The 25,642-nt window shown below is 39.4% G+C and overlaps 1 protein-coding gene across 1 annotated transcript in view; it reads right to left on the bottom strand.

The window, feature by feature from the left end:
- Positions 1-3,000: 3,000 nt before the first annotated feature.
- LOC138761608 (protein FAM117B-like) overlaps positions 3,001-25,642 on the bottom strand; it is a 210,142-nt gene continuing 187,500 nt past the window's right edge. The window contains exons 7-8 of the mRNA XM_069933999.1: positions 16,680-16,800; positions 3,001-12,184 (exon numbers count right to left, since the gene is read on the bottom strand). Coding sequence (XP_069790100.1) covers positions 11,875-12,184; positions 16,680-16,800 — 431 coding nt within the window. The 3' untranslated portion in view covers positions 3,001-11,874. The remainder of the gene's footprint in view (positions 12,185-16,679; positions 16,801-25,642) is intronic.

Genomic DNA, 25,642 nt, shown 5'->3' with positions numbered 1-25,642 from the left:
TAATTCTCTAAAATCCTGCCTTTTAAGTAGCATGGAGTTTAATCTCCATCTATACATTCTTGGTGGGATGTCCTCTAACTCTGTTGTCAATAACAGGGGTGAGTGGTCCGATAATAGTCTAGCTTCATATTCCGTTTTCCTAACTCTCTTTTGCATGCGAGCTTATAACAGGAATAGGTCTATCCTTGAGTATGTTTTATGTCTCTCCGAATAATATGAATATTCCTTTTCCTTTGGGTGTTGTTTCCTCCATATATCCAAAAGTTGCATTTCTTGCATCGATTTAATTATAAATTTGGTTACTTTGTTCTTTCTGTTAATTTTTTCCCCAGTTTTATCCATGTTTGAATCCAAATTAAGGTTGAAATCCCCTCCTATTAGTATGTTCCCTTGCGTGTCTGCTATCTTCAAAAAGATATCTTGCATAAATTTTTGATCTTCTTCGTTAGGTGAATATACATTGAGTAAATTCCAAAACTCCGAATGTATCTGACATTTTATCATTACATATCTCCTTGCTGGATCTATTATTTCCTCTTCTATTTTGATTGGTACATTTTTACTGATTAATATAGCTACTCCTCTAGCATTTGAATTATATGACGCTGCTGTTACATGTCCTATCCAATCTCTCTTTAATTTCTTGTGTTCCACTTCAGTTAAGTGTGTTTCTTGTACGAATGCTATATCAATTTTTTCTTTTTTTCAGTAAATTTAGCAGTTTCTTCCTTTTGATTTGGTTGTATTCCATTAATATTTAAAGTCATATAGTTCAACATAGCCATTTCATACTTTGTTTATCTTTTCTTTCCGTTTCCTCATCATCACCTTTCCTTCTTATCCATTTCTGCTTTCTTTTTTTGAACACATTATAAGACAACATTTCTAAAGCATAAAATATTTCCATTATTCTCCTATCTAAAATTCCTTTAACCCCACTATCCCCTCCCCTTCCTGAGTTGCCCTTTGACCCTTGTCGGGCAACCACATCTCCCCTCTCCATTTGGATTTGCGAATTCACTCGCAAGCGTCAACTGATTTCGCAGTGACCGTAATTCTTCCCCACCCAGCCTCCCCAAGAAAAGATTTTAATCTTCATATATAACAAAGGTCACTCTCTTAATTCCCCCCATACTTCCTTTCTTTCCTTTCTTAGTTCTTACCTATACTCTTATTTTTTTTATATATACATACACATACATATAGTTTGTGGTCATTTTTGTTCTCGTTACATATCTTCATCTCTCTGTCTGTTTTGTAGTTGTTCTGCAAATTTTCATGCTTCCTCCGGATCCAAGAATAGTCTGTTTTGCTGCCCTGGAATAACTATTTTAAGTACCGCTGGATACTTTAGCATAAATTTATATCCTTTTTTCCATAGGATCGTTTTTGCTGTATTAAACTCCTTCCTCTTCTTCAGGAGTTCAAAACCTAGATCTGGATAGAAAATTTTTTTTCGACCTTTGTATTCCAATGGTTTTTTGTCTTCTCTTATTTTCCTCATTGCTTTCTCCAATATATTTTCTCTTGTTGTATATCTCAGGAATTTTACTAGAATGGATCTTGGTTTTTGTTGTGGTTGTGGTTTAGGGACTAATGTTCTGTGTGCCCTTTCTATTTTAATTTCTTCCTGTAATTCTGGTCTTCCTAGGACCCTGGGGATCCATTCTTTTATAAATTCTCTCATATTCTTGCCTTCTTCATCTTCCTTAAGGCCCACTATCTTTATATTGTTTCTTCTATTATAATTTTCCATTATATCTATCTTCTGAGCTAACAGCTCTTGTGTCTCTTTAACTTTTTTTAATCAGATTCTTCTAATTTCTTTTTTAAGTCATCTACTTCCATTTCTAAGGCTGTTTCTCGTTCTTCCACCTTGTCCACTCTTTTTCCTAAATCTGACATGATCATCTCTAATCTATTCATTTTTTCTTCTGTACTTTTTACTCTTCTTTTTATTTCACTGAATTCTTGTGATTGCCATTCTTTTACTGATTCCATATATTCTTTAAAAAAAATATATCCATGTACTTGCCCTTCCCTTCATCTTCCATTTCTCTGTCTTCCTCTTCTTCTTTTGAGTCCAGTCCAGGATCTGTGTCCTTTACCTCTGTCTCTTCTGGTTTTCTTGTTGGTTTGTTTGTTTTATTTTGTTGGGTATTTTTGGTCTTCTTATTTTTACTAGAAGTGTCTTGATGCTGGTCTTCTTCCTCTGGGTTGGTCATCTGTTGTTTCTTTGATTTCTTTTTACTCTCTTCTTTCTTGTTCTCATTATTTTCTGTTTTCCTGTTGAGAGTCTTGCTGTTGTGTTGTAGTTGTCAATTTGAGCTGTGGAGATCGACTCCTCAGCTGGTCCCCCCTCCCGTCAGTGTTATTTTTGTCTTGCGCATGCACGGTTGCACACTTTTGTTTGGCTCCGTGAGCCATTTTTGTAGTCCCGAGTTCGGGGCTTCAACTGACCTTAGGGAGCGGGCTTCTCTCCACGGCGGGCCTCCTTGCACAGGTAAGGCCTTCACCTTCTTCTTCCGACGTCTTTTCTTCTTCTCTTCTTCCCGTTGCTTTTGGCTTTTCTTTCTTCGCTGCCATTTTCTCCACACCTTTTCTTTCACTTTATTTTGGTTTTTGTGTTTGTGCCTTTGTTTTTTCACTGTCTTTTTTTTAACTTTTCCGGAGAGGGCTGGAGTTCCACAACCGGCCACTTCTCCATCACGTGACTCCGCCTCACAATGTTTGCACTTGATAGGAATGTAGAACAGTGGAAAGGGAATCTGGGCACATCTTTGTTAATTATGAGATACGTGGGGGAAAAAAATCAGGTTATAGAAGATTGAAGTCACAAATCACAAACACATTGAATACAAAACACATAAGGCTCAAAACACAATCTCTGTTCCTATATTCCAGGACATGTCAGCAAATAATATTTCTCTCTTGAGATTAAAACCACCCCTTCCTACTTAAAAAGAACCTGTCAGCAATGAATGAACACACAACACTGCCTGCTAATCATCCACTTTACTTGTTTTATGTACGTTTCATGCATACAAAGGGAGTTTCCAGTTCAAATAATGTAATTGTTGTAGTTCTTGCAATGTTAAGAGTGAATCTTAACTCCTGAAGCTTTGGTCAGCAAGATTGAAGAGTCACTGGATCTGCTTCAGCCAAATGTGGTCTTGAACCAATAAAAAGTTGCTTGAAGTGCAATCATTTCACACTCCAATACAAAGCTAACCTCGTTCAGCAAACAGGAGAGAATTATGGTTTTTAGACTGCAATGTTGGGAAAATGGCAGAAAAAATTAACATAATTCCTGCCTGGTGGTCGTTCACACTGGGCGCCTTTTTAAGACTGCAAGTATCTGCAACAGTCCTGGTGGGTGGACATGCAGTCGTGTAGATGACCGTCGATGAATTTTTCTAGTACGATTTATCCTGCAGGCTTGCTCCAAAAAGTTGTTGGGGTCTTGCAGGATAAATTATGGTGCAAGAATTGACTCAAAACTCCTGCACATTCCTTTTTAGACTCCTCATGCAGTGGCAAAATTCTTCGATTGTGTTGTTACATTCCTGCAGTCTAAAAACCATAAATGACTGCAGAGATCTACTGTGCCAGAAGCTCTGAATATCAATGAAAAAGAGAAAATGCTGGGAAACCCAGTAACATTTATTTCTTACAAAGTGGGAAACTCTTTGCATTTTGTCGTCTCAACAATCAAAGCTTGAGAGGGCAATGGTGATCCTTTTGTCTGATACAAACCAAAATGATTTAAGGTAGAATCATTTTTGTAAATGCCCCAGCAACATCACACATTGAGAAAGGGGTAACATCTTTGAGAAAGAAGGATTTGACAACAATAAGAACAGTAGAGATGCATAATATTGCCCAGTAAGTCACTTCATAACAAGCTAGTTTTTCAGCAAGGTGCAGGGAGGCGAGGCTGAATGAGATAAATGCATGGATTTCCACTGTAAGAAACATTTCTGTCAAAAGAAATTGTAGCCTCTTCCTCTTCTGTCAAAAACAAATGAGTTTTAATTCCAGCTAAGATAAAGCCAGGCAAATAGATGTTTGTAATGTGCACAGTAAAATATTTTTTTTGTCAATCAGAAATGGTTAACTGTTTAAAATCTTGTTTATAATCCAATAACTGCCAGAATATTATAAATTTGCTTGAATTAAACGTCTAAAGGTCTGCAATTGCAATGGATGTACAGGATATGGGAACCTAGACAAATATATCAGGAGAATTTAATTCATTTACTTGAAGAGTGACAAGCTGGAATTTTGAGAATCTAAGTTAATATAGTGAAAGGGGGTTTAATCAGCAAAGTGGGGAGACTTGAGAGCTTCCCACATGATCAGGGTTACGATGAGTAATTCAATCCTAAATAGATGTAGGCATCACAGATCTTGGCTCCATGAAAAGACCATACACTTACATTGAAGCCTAAGTCACTGGGCAGTGGTCACAATTGGAAACCCATGGAATAGGCACAGGACAATCGTAACATGGGCTGTTTTAGCCAGTAACTGCAGATTCAGACCTGGACCTGTCTGCTTCAGGACATCACAAAGGATAATTTCCACACAAGTACAACTTGTGAAATGGCATTAAGCTGGAATATTATCATTGTTGCTATGAGTTGGTCTATAGATAATGACTGGGAGGGCCAATAAATCATAGCTAATTTTTAAATATATTAAAATCTACCATGACTGAGGGTACACTAAATCAGGGCAAACCCAGCAAGAAGAGCTGCCACTACTCTTACCTCGGTGTACAGCATCAGCCAGCAAGGAGCACTGAGGAACTGCCTCTACTTTGCATGCCCACTCAAAGGCAGATGCCAACTTCCCTGGCACCAGCTCATTGCAACAAGCAAAACTGAAGTTGGGCTGTGTATTTTCCACCAAGCTATTAATTGCCACTGAAGGCAAAGTGAAGGCTGGAATGAACCATAAACTTTTGTGTCTGACAGATGGACTCCAGCCTAATGTATAGAACTCCCTCAAATTTCCACACAAGAGGAAGGAGAAAAACTTTTAAGGGCTAAGAAAACGGGAAAGGGAAACAAAAAAGGGAAAAATTGAGATACTTTCAGGGACCAGATAACAAGGAAAGAGATCAATATGAGCTAGAAAAGAGCAAGCTGTACAAGAGATCAAAAGAATTGTAAGCCATTCTTCTTGTAAGCAATCATTTCAAGGTTTTTTTGGGTGAGGAAAGTTAAAAGAAAATTAACAATTAAATTAATAAAACATCTACTGGTTGAACTGTGTGCAGTACAACTACCTGGCCTTTCAGCCAAGTAAAGCTTAGTTTGTCTACTGGTGAGCATCATGTTCCTTCAGATTTTCAGTGGAGAATTTCTAAGCAATAAATCATGGTACAAATGGCAGTTTCATTTCTTCCTGCCAAAATTGAGTCATCAAGCAATTCATTTATTAGGATCCCTTCAGTTTAGCCTCAAGAATGGAGTGTATAAAGCTAAAGCAAAATTGCAGGGTACCCATCAAATCATACCACATTTGAAAGAATACTTAAATTAGTTGGTGAAACATGTTAGATCCTCAATGCAAAATGTATTCCAATAATGCCACCTCTTCTGATTTTGAAAACTGTCACTACCGAGTTTAGACAAAGACCAATAATTATGATAACAGATCCAGTGTCTCTCAAACATGTTAACTTAATGCATCGATTAGAACACTGCAATATTTTACCTTGAAGTTCAAAAGTTTCTAGACGCAGCACACAAAGCTGAGCATAAGAAAAGGGTTTAGAAAATAGACATTACATTTACTATATAACTTTCCCAAACATACTCACAATTTTAAACATTTTTCTTTACCCCAAACTTCTGTAAAAAGCCAAAGCAATTTTAAGACATCTTATACACTGGGAAATTGACTGAATTTACCCAGCCTGGGCAAACAAGGGTCTCTTTCACATGAGAAAATGTGTATTAATTGCAAAGTTTTAACCTCCCTCTCCCAATGTCTGTTTACGAATGTTCTTGGCTCTAAAACTTTTCGTTTTATAGGATCATCTATGAAGAAGAGAAGCTTTGCCAGAGAAATGCTGAGATAGAATGGTCGAGGCACATGGCTTTCCACAAATGTTAGTTTTCTTAGTTCATTTAAATGATCCAATCAATATAGAGGATAGAATTAATGTTTTTCTACATTTAACACTTAATCAGAATAGGTTCAGTGACTATAGAGAAGCTAGCAATTCTTTTCTATCGGAAAAGCTTCCATACTATTTTGAACAGAGCAACGTGAGCATTAGAGAGGAAATTTAAACACATGGAATAATTGAAAATGTCAGTAAGGTCAGTATAAAATGGTAACCTCTTCTGCAGGGAAGAGTCCAAAACAATTGAATAGCTACACAGTAATTAAACCGGTTCTTAAAATATTAGCTTTCAAATATGAAAATAGAATAGCTTCCTACATTCATAAAGAAGAATCCATATTCTTCAGAAAAGAAAGGTGATACAGGAATAGGTTGTAATGGAAAAGTAGAGTAGGCAAAAAAGAGCATGGCTGTGCAACAGGGCTGATCTGGCTCGACCAGAAGCTCCCAAACTAGGGCATGACTGGACAGTGGAGGAGAAATTATGAGATGACAAACTCCCAAGGCTGTTGGTTTTACTACTCTTGAAATGTAAATTCACAGAGACAAATGACAGCAAGCAGAGGTCATACAGATAAAGGTCACAGGTAGTTACACCAAATTAGAGTGGCTCCTCTAACAGTTTTGCCAGTAAACTGTACCTGAGATGGGCTGTGAATGTTGGTGGGGAGCCCCCCATGGGTTGCCTTTTATTCTGGAATCAGCTTTGCTGGATTAATCACAGGAGCCTGATGAAAAAAATGCTCTTTGGGCAGACTTTCCTAAACAAGTTATACTGGATGAAACTTCAGGCATACAATCTAAAGAAGATTATATCTTTAATTAATCAAATCACTACATGTCTAGACAGCAATCCCCAATGGTGTGATGGACCATCAGCAAAATATGAAGTAACAGACAGTCTTAACTCTGATCCAGGTTTATTAACATTTCAGTGTTATCCTGCCACTATTTTTCAATTCACCCCAACTTGGGTATTTAACTGGGGTATGGCTAACAATAATGGTGTCAGCAATGAGGTTGGAAACAAAGTTGATGATCTTGTGGGGTTTACTGTTGGATGTCATGGGAATACCTGATGGTTGCAGTGAGATTAAGTGTTTTAAGATCATTGTGATGTTTCAAGTGAAATTCCAAGTGTGAAGAGTGTGATGAAGACTTTAGACAATGGGATGCTTTTTTGAAGTGTAATAATCAATGCTCACATGATAGGCATATTAAAAGGAGCTGTGAGAAGTGTGGGAAGGCACCATACAATCACTTAGTACACTGACAAACGGGATGTTAAATTAGATGTTTTGATTGGTGGTACCGAAGTGACACAGGATACAAGTGAAAATGTAGGTTTTTACTGGGTATTTTAATGACAAGAAATGAAATCAAGGTTGGATCAGTTCAATGGAAAAGGAAAGGCATATATTGTATATCCATCATGAAAAGGCATTGATGTTAAAGTGAATGCAGTCCAAGCTGAGGCAGTTGATGGAATTGGGAATTTAAGATACTCAACCTAAATATATCAATACATTGATAACACCAGAGCTGGCATCAAATTGAATGAACAGATTTTAGATGTAAAGGGGAGTCAGTTGAATTCAGTAATGGTGATGGTACAGTGGGGAGTCTGGATCTTGCGGTGGTATGTCCTGACTCTGTCCACTGTGAGCAGCAGGGCAAGCCCTTGGTAAAGATAATGGTTTACTGAGGAAGGAAGTGAGAAGGTAGAGACAAAGATGAGTGATCATGGGAGGGGTGAAATTGAATTTTATGGTGATGGATACAAGTGGCCAGACAGGGTTATTTCTGATCAGGTTGGTGGGAGCAGCAAAAAGATCATCAGGGCAGATTTTGCCATTCAGATGCCAAGATATAAGCTGGTAAGGGTTGGCAAACAAACTGGTAAGTAGGAACTTTTGGACAGGTATAAAAGCACAGAAAAAATGGCTTGTGAACTTGGTCCATTTCTCTTCATTACCTTGAGTACAACTAGAAGGGGAAAGTAGCTCAAATAATTCTAAAACAGTCAACATGCCAGTATATTTTTTAAGATTTCAAGAAATACCTAAAGAGGTATAGGGAACAGAAACTATTTGGTACAAGACAATGGTTGGTTGGTTCATGGATAAAACTGCTCAACAAATGACAGCACAATGGCACAGTGGTTAGTGCTGCTGTCTCAACTCTAGGGACAAGGACTTGCTTTGATTCTCATCTAAGTTGCAGTTTTGCAAAGCTTCCATATTTGCTCTGTGACTGCGGGCATTTTCTCCAGATGTTCCAGTTTCTTCGCATCTCGACGAGGTGTTGGTAGGTTAATCAGCTATCCCTTGATGTGCAGGTTAATAGCAAAGGCAATCAAAGGGGAATTGTTGGAAAGAATAAGTTGCTGGGCTACAGGGAAATAAGGAGAAAGAATGAAACTAACACCATTGGCTCCCTGAGAACCAGAAGCTCCTAAGGGATCAAATAGCCCACACTGTCAGTGTTGGAATATCCAGCCACCTGAGGCAATGGAATCCATGTAAGTTGTAGAGTTCTAACTTGCTCGATTTCCTCTTGTAATAGTACATAGCACTAATTTCCTGGGTAACCTGGCTGTGAGCAGTCCGGTAGCTTTAATTAATTACATCATTAAAGATTCAGTTACTATGGAAACCTACTTTCCAAATGCAATTAGTTAAAAGACGACAAGTTAACTCTCCTTCCCTCTCCACCAATTTATATAAGGGTGGCTTCAGCATTGTGCTTTTTTCAGCTTTCTACCAACTACTTTTCCTTTGCCTTTCGATCCTTCAGAAAAAGCCATTTTGAATCAAATCTTCATAGGATAAAGATCCTTTTCAATGTCAATCTGCCAGAGACCATGTTCTAAGTGTAAGTGGCAGCAGCTAAGTTTGCCCCTCATCAACACTCTACCCTGAAGACTATTTGATATGCTGTGTTAAAGCATATCGGGATTCTGTCTGGAGAAAATGAGCAGCACTCTAAAACGTATGAAGGCAATGCAGTGTGCCTTTCTCTCCCAGCGCTGCAGTAACTGGCATATTTATATTATTATTAATTAATTAATAATAAATATAATATTAATTGAGGGAATTTTGATGCAAGTAAGAGCTTCTCAAAGAAAGATGAAGACTTTATGGTCACAACATTTAAATCCATTTACTTCAATGCAGGTGGGTACTTTGAAGCCAATACAAAGGAGATTCTTGGGATGGCAAACTGCTGTGAAACTGAACAGTCCTTCTGTTCCAACAAACAAAACTGATATCATTTATTGATCGTAAGTAGCAGTGCTCATGACGCTTTTGGGGTTGGATCCAAGGCCTCTCTGGATGAATGCCACTGACACCTCAATTCTCCAGAATCAGGCCAACCTTGGGGGTGAGGGAGGAACTGAAGAAACAGCAGTGCACATCTTAAAACATTCATGCTCTTTATGTCTGCATTATCTGTAATTACAATGTGCATTCTACAAATCTACAACATAAATATTCTGATACAGTAGGCACTTACAAGCAGGGAAAACTAATGACTGTAAAAGCAGAGGGTCTTCACCCTTACTCCTAAAGACATACCTTTCTGAATGCGGCCAGCTCCGAGGCGCCGATTCCAACCCTTCTCGGGGAAGGATAATCGGCGAATCAGTCGTCTGACCTGAATGTACAGGTGCTGCAAGTGGCTGGTTAGGGGTGGACTGATGACCCTGTCAACCCACGACCCATCTCCCCACTCACCCCTCTCCCTCCATGTCCCCCTCAAGGCAGGGGCGGTAGGTGGGAGCCGATGGGGCAGTGGGAGCCAACAGGGGGGGGGGGGTGACCGGTGTAGGCTGTGACAACCTCACCAGGCCGCTTTGGCCTTTGGGGCCACCCTCTGCAACTTAAAACGCGGCAGAGCAATGGCTGTCTTCCCTACCCATAACCCCCCACATAGCTGGAACCGCTTTATTTCCCAGAACAGTTCCAATTGCTTGGGGAATATGGGTAGGGAAGATGGCCATTGCTCTGCTGTGTATTTGTGATGGGTGGTGCTATGGCATCAGTCGGCCTGCCTCCATCAGATCTCCCAGAGGGTGCTACGAGGAGCAGCTTTTTACGGCTGCTGTCTAAAAGGTGTTTTAAGTTTTCGATCTGCTCTTGTAGCCAGCCTCCAGGCGGAGACCTGACATGAAATGGCTTAGTGACAAAAGACTGGTAATGCTAATTTACACCCTTAAGGAAGGCAGTGGGGAGGGGGGGGCTGCAAATGGCTTTTATCAGACCATGCAAATTTCCAGTCACAAGCCTAACACTTACAGTTGAAGGGAACATGAAGCAACTATATGAACTTGTGTTTGTTCTGGCAATTATAAATGTTTTCTGGTCTGTCCCTCAACAATATTTGTTCTCAACCTAAGTAATCCATATTATTGAGCCACAGTGCCATAATCATCCCAACAAAAAGCCAAGAACCATTTATTGTGATTCATAAGAAATCAAAGCAAGGGTGAAGTTGCAATATCTGAAGCAAGAGTCCTCACATTCTTTAAACTTTGAGAGATGCTGGCAATTTCAACAACAGTACAGAAGTTTGTACCATTTGTCCAAGGGACAATGTGAATGATCAATATTTCCATAGTTCTAAAGATATAGACTATTTGAAATAAAAGGGAACTTTCCTTCTTCTCCAAGGAAATAAAGGAAGTCTGCACAGTGAAAATCAGCAAAAGCTCACCCAGTATCCAAAGACGAGTAATTCATTTTACAATCCCAGGCGTGTTTGCTCCCAGACAAATCAAATTAAAGAAATCTTGCAGCATTTAACCTTAAAACTCTATGGATACCATGCCCAAAACTTGTTTAGCTTGAAATGCATTCTCAACAGAGATGGAATCCATCCATTTCAAAATGAAACAGGCTCACTATTAAAGAACTGTGAGGACAAACAAAATATCTATCTTGTGCTGCACTGTTCCACAAACTCATAGTTTGCAATTGTGTGATCATAAATGACCACAGTCAATGCAGAGAAGGAAAAGGAAATGGCAAAAAGCCTCACTGCTTCAGTCACTATCCCACTCTGCTATTTCCAGACTGGTAGTATGTGCAAAAGAGCAACCCGACACAATCTGAGAAATCTTTAGTATACTTGGTTGTGTCTTCTCATGTGAAAGCACCCAGTGATACAGTAAATATACACAAGCACAAATGAAACAAGGAAATTTTCCTGAGAACAGAACTACTGTAGCACTCAAGTGTTGCACTAGTGTAAAGCTGGCTTCCATTTGCCTTTGATTAACTTGGAAATGTTAACCTTATATATAATATATATATAATTTTTATTTAAATGTAAACAGAACAGGAACCATTAAAAGATAAGGTTCCACAGAAGAAGGGGAAAATAATGACAACTGTGGTCCTTTCAAGTAACATTTTGACCAATCACCTTGAAGATTGCGCCCTTCCACAGATTAGTCTTTAGTCCTTGTGCCCGTATGGGGAAAATACTCCACACTAAAAAAAAGTCAAACATCATGCACCTACCAAAATCATCCCCACTGTGAAAAGGTCTAGAGGAAGGGATTTCCTCTTAAGTTGCTGTTGGGTTTGACTGGACCCCATGACCTACCCTCCTATCACCCTACCCCCTCCCCACCTCCCTTTTGCCTTTACCCTGTGCCAGAAACTTTATTGCCAAGTTGCAGATATTTGATGCTGCTGTAGGTTTCCCCAGTGAAGGCCAGCTTCACTGGTTCATTTCTCAAACTCTTCAGTCTGTGCTGAAAACTGGTGTACTGAAGACTGAAGATGGCCCGTGGAGGTGCCTCTTGAAATTCTGTCTTGCTCCATATGTGTTGGCAGAGGTTGTGCCAGTGATACGGTAGGTATGACTGCTGCTGGAACGATGAGACCATGGTTGGAGCTCTTCAGTGTTAGGTCTTGTGTAGGTAGAAGTGGCTTTAGGATACTGACCAGACAGAAAGCAGAGCCACTCTTTGGGATAAAGTTCACCTTGTTTTTATCTGGACAGAAGAACGGAGGAATTTCATGCAGCTGCTTGGGTCTGAAATCAAGAAAATGCAGTATTAGAAATAAGCAAATCTATTTGTTTTTTAAAAATAAAACTCTGGTCTGTCTTAATTAATAAGAAATCTGTTTCCAGTAAAGCTCACAGATTTCAATATGCCAGCCATATAAGTAGAGCATCAAATGAGACAGAAAGCACCAAATAATTAAGACTGACATTTCTGTGTGATATACACTCAATTTGTTCACTTCACATGACATTAAGACATGGCACTAATCAGTGGACGCACCAGTTCTCAGCTGGTGAACGCCCTCATATGAGCACTAAAACTAACACATTTTGTATGTTCACAGGTCATTGCAACAGGAATTTTACTTCAAAATAATTTATTTCATTATAAATAGAATACAACACCAAATCTACTCAACATTGACAAAAAAGTTATAAATCTTTCAGCCTATTGCAAAGAATCAATGAAAATGACATTAAGCAGCAAATATTAATAACTACTCGCTAATGCTGTGTTAATCCAGGCTTCAGAGTATCATTTCAAACACAGAAATTTCAGAGCTGACGGGGGCAGCACCTCACATTAAGATATTTGCACTATTTTGAGTACATATCACATGAAGCGGCAATGAAATGAGAATCAAAGGCACCAGCTGGAGTCATTGTTTGCAATGGGTATTGTTGGGAGACCATCTCAAGCCCAGGAATTCCTTGAGCCTCTATCCTAGGTTCAAACATCTTCAGGTGCTTCAACCATAAGCTCCCCTTCATACAATCAAACATAAGAACGCTTACTAAGATTTGCAACATTTTGCTCCATTCTCAATTCTTCAGCCTACGTTAAGCAGTGTGCAGCAAAAGCCAGGCAACATTCACTGTGATTGATACTGCCAGGTAACCTGTGTCTCAAAATGCTATCTCCACAGCCACGCCTCTTTGAATCCCGGAATGCAGCTTTCAAAATCAGGATGGCTGATTTCGGCCTCTATTTCTCCAGTTGCTTTTCTCAAGCACTATTCATTATTTTAATTCCTGATTTTTCTTTTCCCCCTTTATCACACAAAAAATTTGACATCATCCAGGACGAAGCAGATCACTTGATTGGCACCATGATCAGTATCTTAAGCTTTCACTCATTCCAACACAGCTTCAGAGTGCACATGATGGACAGCGGAGGCTTGCCAAGGAACCTTCATCAGCAAGTAACAATCATTTGATTTCCTCCACGACTTGCAAGACCTTCCAAGTTAAAAATGCTGAACTGGAAGTCACAAGCTTATCATTCTGTAGATTGGAGAATCAAAAGGCTAAATCCTCGTTCAAAAGAAGGTGCAAGGATAAACTTATCAACAACAGGTCAATTAGTCAAACTTGATGGTGGAGAAGCCATAGAAAGCATCTCAACATCAGCGGAGAGAAAATTTGACTCAAATTCTCTTGTAAAGCCAACATTCACCTTGTCTTCCTGTTTCAGTTTTTATTTCAGATTTTAGCAACTGCAGTTTGATTGAAAACTTGGATGCATGGTAAGTGGTGAGTGGAATAGAAACGAGCTTGAAGACGAGATAGGCAAAATAATTTTTTAATTAAATGATTCTAAAGGGGCCACAGAAATAAAAAAGCAAATTTTTGAAGGTGATAGGACAGGTTGAGAAAACAATTAATAAATATATGGTATCCTGGGTCTAATAAATAAAAATAAAATATAACATAAAGGAACTCACATTGAACCTTTGTAAATATCAATTGGCCACAATCCATTCTGGGCATGGACTTTATGTGATGAAGAGAATGCAAAAGAGAATTAATGGAATGTTTAGGGATAGAGGACCCTGAGATACACTTGAGATGCCTTCTTTGGCAAGATTGGAGGAGATTTGATAGATATCCAAAAATTACAAGGATTCTAGACAATGCGAAAGTAACATGGGGCAGGGGTGCAATCATAACATAGAGGGGGACATATTCAAGATGAATAACAAAGAACCAGAAAAACTCTCAAAAATGAGTAGTGTACAATACAATGACTTACTGAAAGGAGAGTGGGAACAGATTCATTGTGGCTTTCAAAACTGAACTTGAGAAATACTTGAAGTGGCAACAATAAAAATAAAAATATAGCTTTGGGGAAAGCTCAGAAATAAATGTTCATTTCTCTATTAAAATGAATATATTACCCAATTTTTATACCTTTTTCAAGCTTTCTCTGTTTTAATTCCTGTCATTTTTTTATTCCCTTGACTCAACCTTATCTTATATATGAAAGAATAAACATCCTCGCTTAAATAGAGTCCATTTACAAAAACTTTTTAAAAAAATGGAGGTTTAGCCTTACAAAACTTTAGGTTTTATTATTGTGCAGTCAATATACAAATTCTTATGTTTTGGTTATACGACGATAACTGTGAAAAATGTCCAATATGGATCTCTCTGGAATCCAATTCTGTGACAAAATTTTCTCTCATCTCTCTTCTTGGATCCTCACTTCCTATATCTTTCAATAAATTAACTAATAATCAGGAGGTTAAACATACTTTGAGGATATGGATACAAATTTGAAAACATTTTTGGTTTAATGAGATTTTCTCTTGCTGGTCCTATTTTTTTCCAATTATTTCTTTAAACCTTCCATATTGATGTAACTTTTAAAGAATGGTAAAGATTGGGCATTAAATGTTTTAAAGATTTATTTGTCAAGGGGAGTCTCGCTTCCTTTGAAATTCTTTCAGTTAAATACAGCCTACCAAATATTTTTTTTGTTAACTACAGATTAGAGATTTTTTAATGATCTCAATTACATACATTCAAGAGGACTGTTAAGAATTTAATTGATGTAATTTTTAACTTACAACCTCTCTATAATGGTTCAATATCTAACATTTATGTTATTGGAAATAAGAGAGGATCCCTCAGATAAAATTAAAAGCCTGGGAATCTCCAGCTTTCAGTTCCTGAAGAAACTTGAAATGTAATTTTCAAATTGGTTAATGCTTCTTCTTTGTGTGCCCGCCACTCTCTCCTACAATTTATATAAGGCACACATGCCCAAAGTCAAACAATCTTGTTTTTATGTGGATGTATCTCATTGTAATAAATGCAACAATGGAGATCCTTCATTAATTCATATGTTCTGGACACATCAGACTCTTGAGAAATATTGGAATAAAGTATTTCAAACTTTCTCTGCACTTTTTAAAGTTAATTTTAAACCAAATCCCCTAACTGCTTTATTTGGTATTTTTGGAGAGAGTGACATAACTTTAAAGGCATCTGATCTACATGTATTAGCTTTTATTTCTCTTATGGCTAGGCGGGCACCGTTGGTCAGATGGAGGGGCGTAACCCTGCCTAATCATGCTCAATGGTTACTTGAGATCAAATCATGTTTAAATTTAGAGAAAATTAGATTCCAAATTTCCAATCTGAATTTAAATTTTCAAACACTGTGGGGTTCCTTTTTAAATTACTTTTATAATCTTTGATTTCTTATGAAGGTAGAAGTGTTGACTAATGAGGTAATTTATCACTGACAAGAATTCTGGCTTCCTTTTCTTTTCTTTTTGGCCAAACAGCTTTTTTCTTGGTAATGAGTTTAGATTTTCCTTTTTTCATATAATAAAATATCAGTACAATATAATCTGTTTGATTAACATGTGGAGTACCTTGGAATGAAATGATATGATTTAAGTGTAATGTATCTTTTTGTCATTTTAACATATATCCATATGTATTCTGTATTCTTGGATATGAAATTTCAATGTTAATACAAATAATAAAAAAGAAATAAATGTTCCATTGAAGCAACACAAAAATAATTCAACAGCTTCCTGCTGTCATGATTCCAACTGTACTTTTTAAGAACTACAGAAATTGCTGTTTGACGAAAGTAACTTGTTCTACTTTGAGGGAAATTAAAGACAGGCAGAAAATGCTGCTTTGTTTCATACAAGGCAATACAAGTGACTGTTTTATGATTATCACTGAATTCTCCTTCAGATAAATGTTTCAACCTAAACTGATGCCTCCTCTAAAAATCCAATGTACTCCTTTCACTAATGAAAGATCTAGAGAGACCATGGGTTGCCACAGTAACAGATCAACAAGCACTGGTATTTCACCCTCAACTGTTCACCTTCAACTCTAAACCAATTATCACTTCATACCCAGGTTTCAATCCACAGCAATTAAAATTGCTCAAATAAAAGAATGCCCATCACCAGGTTATAATAATCTTAATGACAATTTAGTCCATTTATTGTGGCAGGAATTTGCATCCAATACAAAGTTTGCTATTCACTACCCTGTTGAACACACATCCTGGTGGTAGGATGCAATTAATGCTGTACTACTTTCTGTGAAAATCTGACTGGAAGGTGACAATGAAAGAAGTGGATAAAGAAAAAGAAGAAAATCAACCAAATACCAGAAACTAATCTGATCTGGTTATCATTGCCCAATGGGTGGGATTGCAGAATAAATAGAAACCTGAAATGCAGGCACAATTTAAGTAGCTCATACTTACGAAGTTTCCTCATAGGCTTTCACCCTCTCACAGCCTTCTGGTGGTTCACGTTTGAAGTCATAACTATTGTTAGGTTTTGGAGAAGAGGCATACTTGGGTAGTGGAGAACTAGTCCCACTTTCTGTAACAGGATTTAAAAAAAAGAAATTTGATTCAGTATTTGCACAAGCAAGGCTACATCTAGCTTCAACAGGTTTCATGAAAACATAGAAACACGAGCATGAGTTGTCCATGTGGCTATCCCATCTTTTGTTACCATTATGGCTGACTCTTCATCACAATACTTTATTTTCTCTCTCCCTCCCCATCACTTGACACTGCTTGTATCCAAAAATACTTATAGCAACATGGCATCCACCACCTTAAGTAAAAGGGAATTCAAAATGCTCACAATTCCAAAGGAAGAAATGCAGCTCCCTCCTATATCTCTTACTTGGTATTATGAAACTGTGATTGCCACATTCTAAATCTCATCAAGAAAAACATTTGTCTCGTATCCAGCCTGCCTGGTCCTGTCAGAATTTTGTTCGTTTCAATTAAATTCCCTTTCAATTCTCCTAAACTTTAACCAAAGACCTAATTAATCCAACCTCTCTTCTTATATCATCCCAGAAATCAGTGTGGCAAATCATTGCAAGTATAAAACTTCTTAGGAGACCTAAACTCACCAAGGTCCATAGAGAGATACTTTTACTCCTGCACTTACATACCCCAAGAAATAGAGGACAACACATTATTTCCTTTAACTGTTTGCTGAACAAAGATGCTTGCTTTCAGTGACGAGTTAACAAGGAGACCAAAATCCCTTTGAAGATCAACAATTCACACCACTAAATAATGTTCTGCCTTTCTAGTTTTCCCATCAACATAGATAAATTCACATTCATCCACGTAACATCGAAAAATTGTTCTTTTACATTTGTGGGAGAATTATTTTTCTGGTATCGCAGTTGTGCATTTGAGGAATTGAAGTAAAATAAGAACAAAGACAGGAGTAGGTTATTCAGCTTATTGAACCCTTCCTGCCTTTCAGCAAGATTTCACTAACATTCTATTTTGACACCATACCCATATCCTGAATGATATGGATGACAATTTGTGGACGATGTTAACAACTAGTGAAACATGAACGTCTGCAGACGCTGTGATTGTGGTAAACACACCTGAATGCTGGAGGAACTCAGCCAGTCTTTTCAGCATCAATAGAAGACAAAGGTATATTACAAATGTTTCAGGCCTGACCCTTTCTTCAAGGAATAAGCAGAATAAGCTAGAAGCAAGAAATCTTAGAATTCAGACAATGGATCTCCCAGTGGCCATGCATTTCAATTCCCACCCCATTCCCTTGCTGACATGTCTGTTCATGGTCTTAGGGAGGAACAACACCATCTTCCAAATGGACACCCTCCAACCGAATGGCATTAATATCAATTTATCTGGCTTTCGTTAAACCCCCCCCCACCCCACTGTTACGGGCCCAGAGGACCCCAAAACCCAAAAGCAAAATAAATTCAATGGTTACTTAAATAAGTGTTTGTGTTTGTTTGTGACATTTTATCTCCTAAAAACAGATCTATTCATAATATAAAATAATAACGTAATCTGTTACACCCCCTCACATCTTCCACCATCACCTCCCCCCACCCCCGTTTTGTCTCTCCCTTCCATCTCTTTTCGCACAAACATGATAAATTCTTATCTCCTCCCTAATCATATTCAATGAATGCCCTTTATTGGTCTGGATTCCTCCCCCAGCCAGCATTGTTTGAATTCTAAGACTTTCTGAGATTTCCTGTTTCTAGCTCATTCTGCTTATCCCTTGAAGAAGGGCTCAAGGCCCAAAACATCAGCAATATATCTTTGTCTCGTATGGATGCTGAAAAGACCAGCTGAGTTCCTCCAGCATTTCAGTGTGTTTTTAGGATTACTAACAATGATCAGTTGGTATGCTGAAGTGAGATAGAGGGACTAGTGGCTTGGTACCAGGGTAACAACTTCTCACTTAATGTCAGCAAGACCAAGCAACTGGTTATAGACATCCAGAAGAGGAGCAAAATTCAAGTTCACATCAACAGAGTTGAGGTAGAGATAGTTAGTACACAGCTTTCATGTAAACATCGAGGAGTACACAGGCTCAATGACTGATTGCACCAGAAAGTGCATTGAAGATGTCACCAAAATCAAATGCTTCACAACCAAAAACCATGGTTGGATGCAAAGGTTCAAGCCCCTCTCAGAGCTCATGATGCTGCCTTCAGGGCAGGAGACACAATGGCACTAAGATCAGCTAGGGCTGAACTGTCCTGTGCAATCTGGAAGGCAAAGCATGGGTACGCACATAAAGTCCATAGACAGCTGTGTGACATTGGCAACACGAGACACATATGACAAGAGAAGAAGACCATAATAGATCAAAAGTCAACCGTACAAGTCAAAGACAACGATGTCTCCCTTCCAGACACACAAAATTTGTTGAGAAGAACTGGCTGACACCAAAGAAAACTCCGTGTTTCCCTGAAGAATGGGCTCTCTGCATAACCACGGCCGAGCTGAGAAGAATCCTAAACAAGGTGAACCCACACAAGGCAACGTGACCAGACAACATACCTGGTCAGATAACGAAGGTCTATGCAGACTAAATGACAAGAGGTGCTTACAGACATCTTCAACACATCAATACAGCAGTCCATCGTTCCCATGAGTTTCTGGACAGCTGCCATCATCCCAGTTCCAAAGAGGGCAACAGTAACAGGTCTCAATGACTACTACCCTATGGCACTGACCTCTTGCATTATGAAATGCTTTGAGCATCTTGCAATGGAAAGCTGGACCTCTTTCAATTTGCCCACAGACAGAACCGTTCCACTGATGATGCCTTGTCCCTCCACTCTGTCCTGATTCACCTGGAGAACGATGCCTCATATGCCAGGCTGCTGTTCTTCAACTTCAGTCGGCGAATTTTTCAGAGGCTGGTGGAGAAGCTGTCCTCACTGGGACTCAACATCCTTCTCTATAACTAAATTCTGGACTTCCTAACAGAAAGACCACAGTCTGTCTGGGTCGGTAATAGTATGTCAAGCATCGTCACGTTGAGCACTGGTGCACCTCAGGGCTGTGTGCTCAGCTGGCTCCTGTTCACGCTACTGACTCACGACTGCAAAGCCAGGTCCAGCTCCAACACTCATCAAGTTTGCAGATGACACAAAAGAATTTGGCCTCATCAGCAACGAGCCCCAATACAGAGAAGAGGAGGAAAATCTCGTTATGGTGCGAGAATAACAACCAGTCAACATGGGCAGGACAAAGGAGATGTCTGTGGACTTCAGGAGGACTAGGGACAGCCACCCTTCACTACACATCAATAACTCTGTAGTTGAGAGAGTGGCGAGTACCAAGTTCCTTGAAGTCCACTTAAGTGGTGACCTATCCTGGACACACAACATCTCACTTGCCAGGAAGGCGCAACAGCAACTGCACTTCCTGAGAAGATTGAGGTGGGCAAGGCTACTGACCACCATCCTGGCAACTTCCTATAGGAGCTCTATCGAGAGCATCCTGGCTGGTTTCATCACAGTGTGGTATGGTTGCTGTAGAGCACTGGATCAGTGGACCATAAGAGTGACAGAGAGGATCACTGGGGTCTCCCACCCCTCACCCCACATTGATGTGATCACCATGATCATTGTTGGAAAAGGGCTCACAAAATCACTAAGGACCCTACACGTAGTATCTTCCAGTTACTCCCATTGGGAAAGAGATGCAGAAGTATCCACCAACTGAGAAACAGTTTCTTCCCACAGGCAGTGAGAATGCTGAATGACTGATGAACTGGTCATACAATCCCTTCGAGACTTTATTTAACTATATTTATTTATTTTTATATGTCTGCTGCCTATAAATCACTGGTAATGTCTATATATACACGTTTGCATGATTTTACACCGAGGACCAAAGAACGCTGTTTCGTCCAGTTGCATTTGAACAATTTTATGATAATAATAAACTTGAACTTTAACTTCCTAGGTGCAAATATTTTCTCGTTCTGGTCCACCCATGTCAATACAATGGCCATCTCTACTTCCTCCTAAGCTTTTGAAATTTAGCATGTCACATGCTTCCAGTGAGGAACAAACTCGCAACCCCAGTTTACAAAACTAGTGCTATAACCACTGAGCTATCGGAGCATAGGTGAGATGTGGCTACCAGGCCTGTCAAACAGGAAACCCTTCTGCCAGCTATTTTCTCAAGACTAGTCAGAGCCATTGTCATTTGAATAAAACTACTGTGGTCACCAACTCTTCTCACTGCTACCTTCAGGCAGAAGATTCAGAAGCCTGAAGTCCACACCTCACAGTTTGAAAACAATTTCTTTCCAGGGGCTATCAGCCTCTTGAAACTCCCCTTGCTATACTAATCAGGGACTGCTCTGACACCACAAAAAGTCACTTTTTTTTGCAATCAGATAACTGTGAATATTTATCTTTTGGATTTTTGACTTTTTTAGTCAACTAAGTATATTATTGTAGTTTTTTTGACAAAGTACCTGTGGCTGCAGCAAGGAAGAATTTTAATACAATGTTTATCACAGTAAAATCATTATCTTTATCACTTTATCATCATAATTTTTTTGGCTTTTGCACAATTACAAACTGCTTTACAATCCTAGTTCTTCCTGATGACATACAAGGGATGAGACAATTGATCAACTCTGTATCAACTGTGTACAGCTCCCAAGGGCTCGTAAGACTTTAATTTATATTCATGCCTACAGGTTTATATTTTTAAAAATCTTTCATCATTTCGAAGTGAAGTACTTCAACCTAATGTTGTCAAAGTCTATTTTGGGGGAAATGGGGCAGTGGGAGTCCTAAAATGAAAATTTATTGTATTAGCTAGATTGGGGGGTGGGGGGGGGGGGGAAGAGAGAAAGAGAGAGGAAAGAAAAGTCACAATAGAATAAGGAAGGGCCATAGGTCTATAAATGACCATATCAAATCTTTTTTCCTTTCTATTCACAAGCTTCAAAAGATTAAATTTAAAGACGGAAAATTGGAGAAACAGAAACAAATCTTTAGATGGCACAAAAAACTATCAAATCATTTCTTTTTTCCCCAAATTGTCCAGAGTAACCAGCATCATGGAGCCATGGAGCACGGAAACAGGCCCAGCTTAACCATACTCACTATGTGCTTTCTTACTTTAGTCCCACTTGCTCACATTAGGTCCATCTCCTCAAAGGAGTTATCCAAGTGTTTCCTAAAGGATGCCAATGCATCTACCTCCACTACTTTGCCTGGAAGCTCGTTTCACATGCCCATCTCTCTGAGTGAAGAACTGTTCTGTAATGTCCCTTCAAAATTCCACTCCTCTCACCTTATGGCTATTCTTCTTGCCTTAAAGGAATTTCCTCAGGTTAACTTTCCTAGATCTGAGGAAGAGTTGGAACAAGAATCACTTCCATTCTTTCATTCAGGAGTCCCTGAATGGGTGAACCAAAAGGCCAGGGTCTGAAACTGAGAGCCTTGGGAGGGAGGTGCTTGACCACATAATGTGATGGTCTGTCTGTAATGACAGCGGGGTTATATAACTTTTCTAGATCTGAGGAAGGGTTGGGACAAGAATCACTTCCATTCTTTCATTAAATGAGATGGTCTGTCTGTAATGACAGCGGGGTTATATAACTTTCCTAGATCTGAGGAAGGGTTGGGACAAGAATCACTTCCATTCTTTCATTCAGGAGTACCTGAATAGGTGAACCAAAAGGCCAGGGTCTGAAACTGAGAGCCTTGGGAGGTGCTTGACCACATAATGTGATGGTCTGTAATGACGGTGGAATTATTCCCTAGTGGAGCTCCCTCTATGTGGACCTTACCCCTCAGTGAATTTCAGGGGTGACCCCTCCCTCACACAGTGTGGGGGTGACCCCTCACTCACACAGCATAGTGGGAGACAAGTTTACAGGGTATTGTCAGCTGCATGAGGTTGTTCATTGGTCAGACTGTTCCTGCAGCCCAGAGGGTGGGAATTCCCCATCCATATGAAAAGTCCACCTTTGAATGTTTGAAGGTGCTGCTCCTCAGATTCTAGTTGCAATTTAGCCCTGTACACTTGTCTTTGCGCACCTATTGTGAGAGGATGGTAGGGAGAGTCGTTCAGGGAAACTCCCTTCCCCATTCATCTGTCCATGAGGCTGCCAAGGGGACCATTCACAGGTTGAGGTGATAAGAGGTCTCCACATGCTTATGCTTGTTCAAGAGCATGTCCAACCCAGGTCGACGGGTCACAGCACCCTACAACATAAAAGTGGGATGAACAGGGTATCCTCTGCTTCAGTCCCACTGGTCTGCTATCCTCTTCCCTTCCACGGGGTTCTCCACATTTCCAAACCCTGCCTCCACCACTTCAGCAGTTTGCCACCCCCTCTGAGTGAGGAACTGCTCCCTCTCGTCCCTTCTAAATCCCATCCCTCACATCATAGATATACTGTCCTAGGTTCTCTCAGTCTAGGAAACTGACTGCCACTTTTCACCTTACCATGATTTTATCAACCTCCATAAGACCCTCTCAACCTCCTATGTGGTTTTTCAACTCTTTCACAATAACTTAACTTCCTTAATCTGACAATAATTTCATAAACATCTGCTGTACTTTTTCTAACCTTGTAATAACCTTCCTACAGTTAGGTGACAAAAACTGCACACAATATTCCAAGTGTGGCCACACCAACATTTTGTATAACTTCAAAATGATGTCACAATTCTTGTATTCAATGCCCCGACCAATGAAGGCAAGCATCCCAAATGTTTTCTTCACTACTGTCTACGTGTACTGCCATCTTTAAAGAGCTATATAGGTGCTCTGTCATTTTCTTTTGGGGGCCTGCCATTAACTATACATCCATTTCAGCACAGATACAGACCAACTTAACCCTTCTCATCCATGCCGAACATTTTCTCCAACCTAGCCCCACTGACCTACACTCAACCTGTAACCCTCCATTCCTTTCCTGTCCATATACATTTCCAACTTCTCCTTAAATGCAAATATCGAGCCTGCCTCCGCCACTTTATCTGGAAGTTCGTTCCACACACCCACCACTCTCTGAATAAAGAGAGTTCCACACACCCACCCCTCATGTTTTTGCCCCCTAACTCCCAACTCATGTCCTCTCGTTTGTATCTCCCCCTTCCTTAGAGGAAAGAGCCTCTCCACGTCAACTCTATCTATGCCCCTAATAATTTCAAGTACCTCAATCAAATCGCCTCTCAATCTTCTATGCTCCAAAGAATAAAGAACTAACTTATTTAACCTTTTCCTGCACTCTCTCCAATTTGTTGAAATCTTCCTATACTTTTGTGAGCAAAACTGTACACAATTCTCCAAGTTTGGCTTCACCAATGCCTTGTACAATTTTAACATAACATCCCAGCTCCTATACTCAATGCTCTGATTTATAAAGGACAACATACCATAAGCTTTCTTCACCACCCTATCTACATGCGACTTCGCCTTCAGGGAACTTTGTACCATTATTCCTAGATTCCTCTGTTCTACTGCACACTTCAATGCCCTACCATTCACCATGTATGTCCTATTTTGATTATCCTACCAAAATGTAACACCTCACCCTTATCTGCATTAAACTCTTCAGCCCACTCTTCTAATTGGCCTAAATCCCTCTGCAAGCTTTGACACCTTTCTTCATTATCCACAGCTCCACCTACTTTAGCATCATTTGCATACTTACTAACCCAATTTACCACCCCATCATCCAGATCATTAATGTACATGACAAATAGTAACAGACCCAATAATGAACCCTGAGGCACACCACTAGTCACTGGCTTCCAATCTGACAAACAGTTATCTACCTCTACTCTGGTATCTCCCATTCAACCATTATTGAATCCATTTTACTACTTCAATGTTAATACCTAATGATTGAACCTTCCTAACTAATCTTCCCTGAGAAACCTTATCAAAGGCCTTACTAAAGTCCATATATACAACATCCACTGCCTTACCCTTATCAACCTTCCTAGTAACCTCCCCAAAAAATTCGATAAGGTTTGTCAAACATGATCTTCCCCTCAGGAACGTTGACTGTTCCTGATCAAACCCTGCCTATCCAAATATTTATGTATACCATCTCCACGAATACTTTCCATTAACTTATCCACCACTGACGTCAAACTTACAGGCCTCTAATTACTAGATTTACTCCTAGCACTTTTTTTAAACAATGGAACTACATGAGCTACCCTCCAATCGTCCAGCACCATTTCCGTTACTAATGACATTGTAAATATCTCCGTCAAAGCCCCTACTATTTCTACACCAACCTCCCTCAAGGTCCTAGGGAATATGTTGTCAGGACCTGGAGACTTCTCCATCTTTATTTTCCTGAAAAGCACCAGTACTTCCTTTTCTTTAATCATCATTATTTCCATAACTTTCCTACGTATTTCCCTTATTTTAAACAGATCAATATCCTTCTCCATAGTAAATACTGAAGAAAAAAAAACTCTTCAAAATCTCCATCTCTTTTGGCTCCACGCATAGTCGCCCATTCTCATCCTCGAGGGGATCAATTTTATCCCTCGCTATCTGTTTACTCTAATATATCTGTAGAAACCCTTTGGATTTATTTTCACCTTACTTGACAAAGCAACCTCACATCTCCTCTTAGCCTTTCTAATTTCCTTCTTAAGATTCTTTTTACATCTTTACATTCCCCGCATACTTCATTTACTTCATGCTGCCTATTCTATTTGTACACCTCTTTCTTTTTCTGAACCATATTTCCAATAATCCTTGAAAACCAAGGCTCCCTAAAACTTTCCTTTCACCCTAACAAGAACATACTGTCACTGTACCCTTAAAATGTCACCTTTCAATGCCCTCCATTTTCCATAGAACAATTTATCTCAGTCCACACTTTCCAAATCCATTCTCATCGCCAC

Source organism: Narcine bancroftii, chromosome 4 (genome assembly GCF_036971445.1).
Source record: "Narcine bancroftii isolate sNarBan1 chromosome 4, sNarBan1.hap1, whole genome shotgun sequence".
NCBI classification, from domain to species: domain Eukaryota; kingdom Metazoa; phylum Chordata; class Chondrichthyes; order Torpediniformes; family Narcinidae; genus Narcine; species Narcine bancroftii.
The sequence above is the reverse complement of the archived record's forward strand: the minus strand, read 5'-3'. Positions and strand labels throughout refer to the sequence as shown.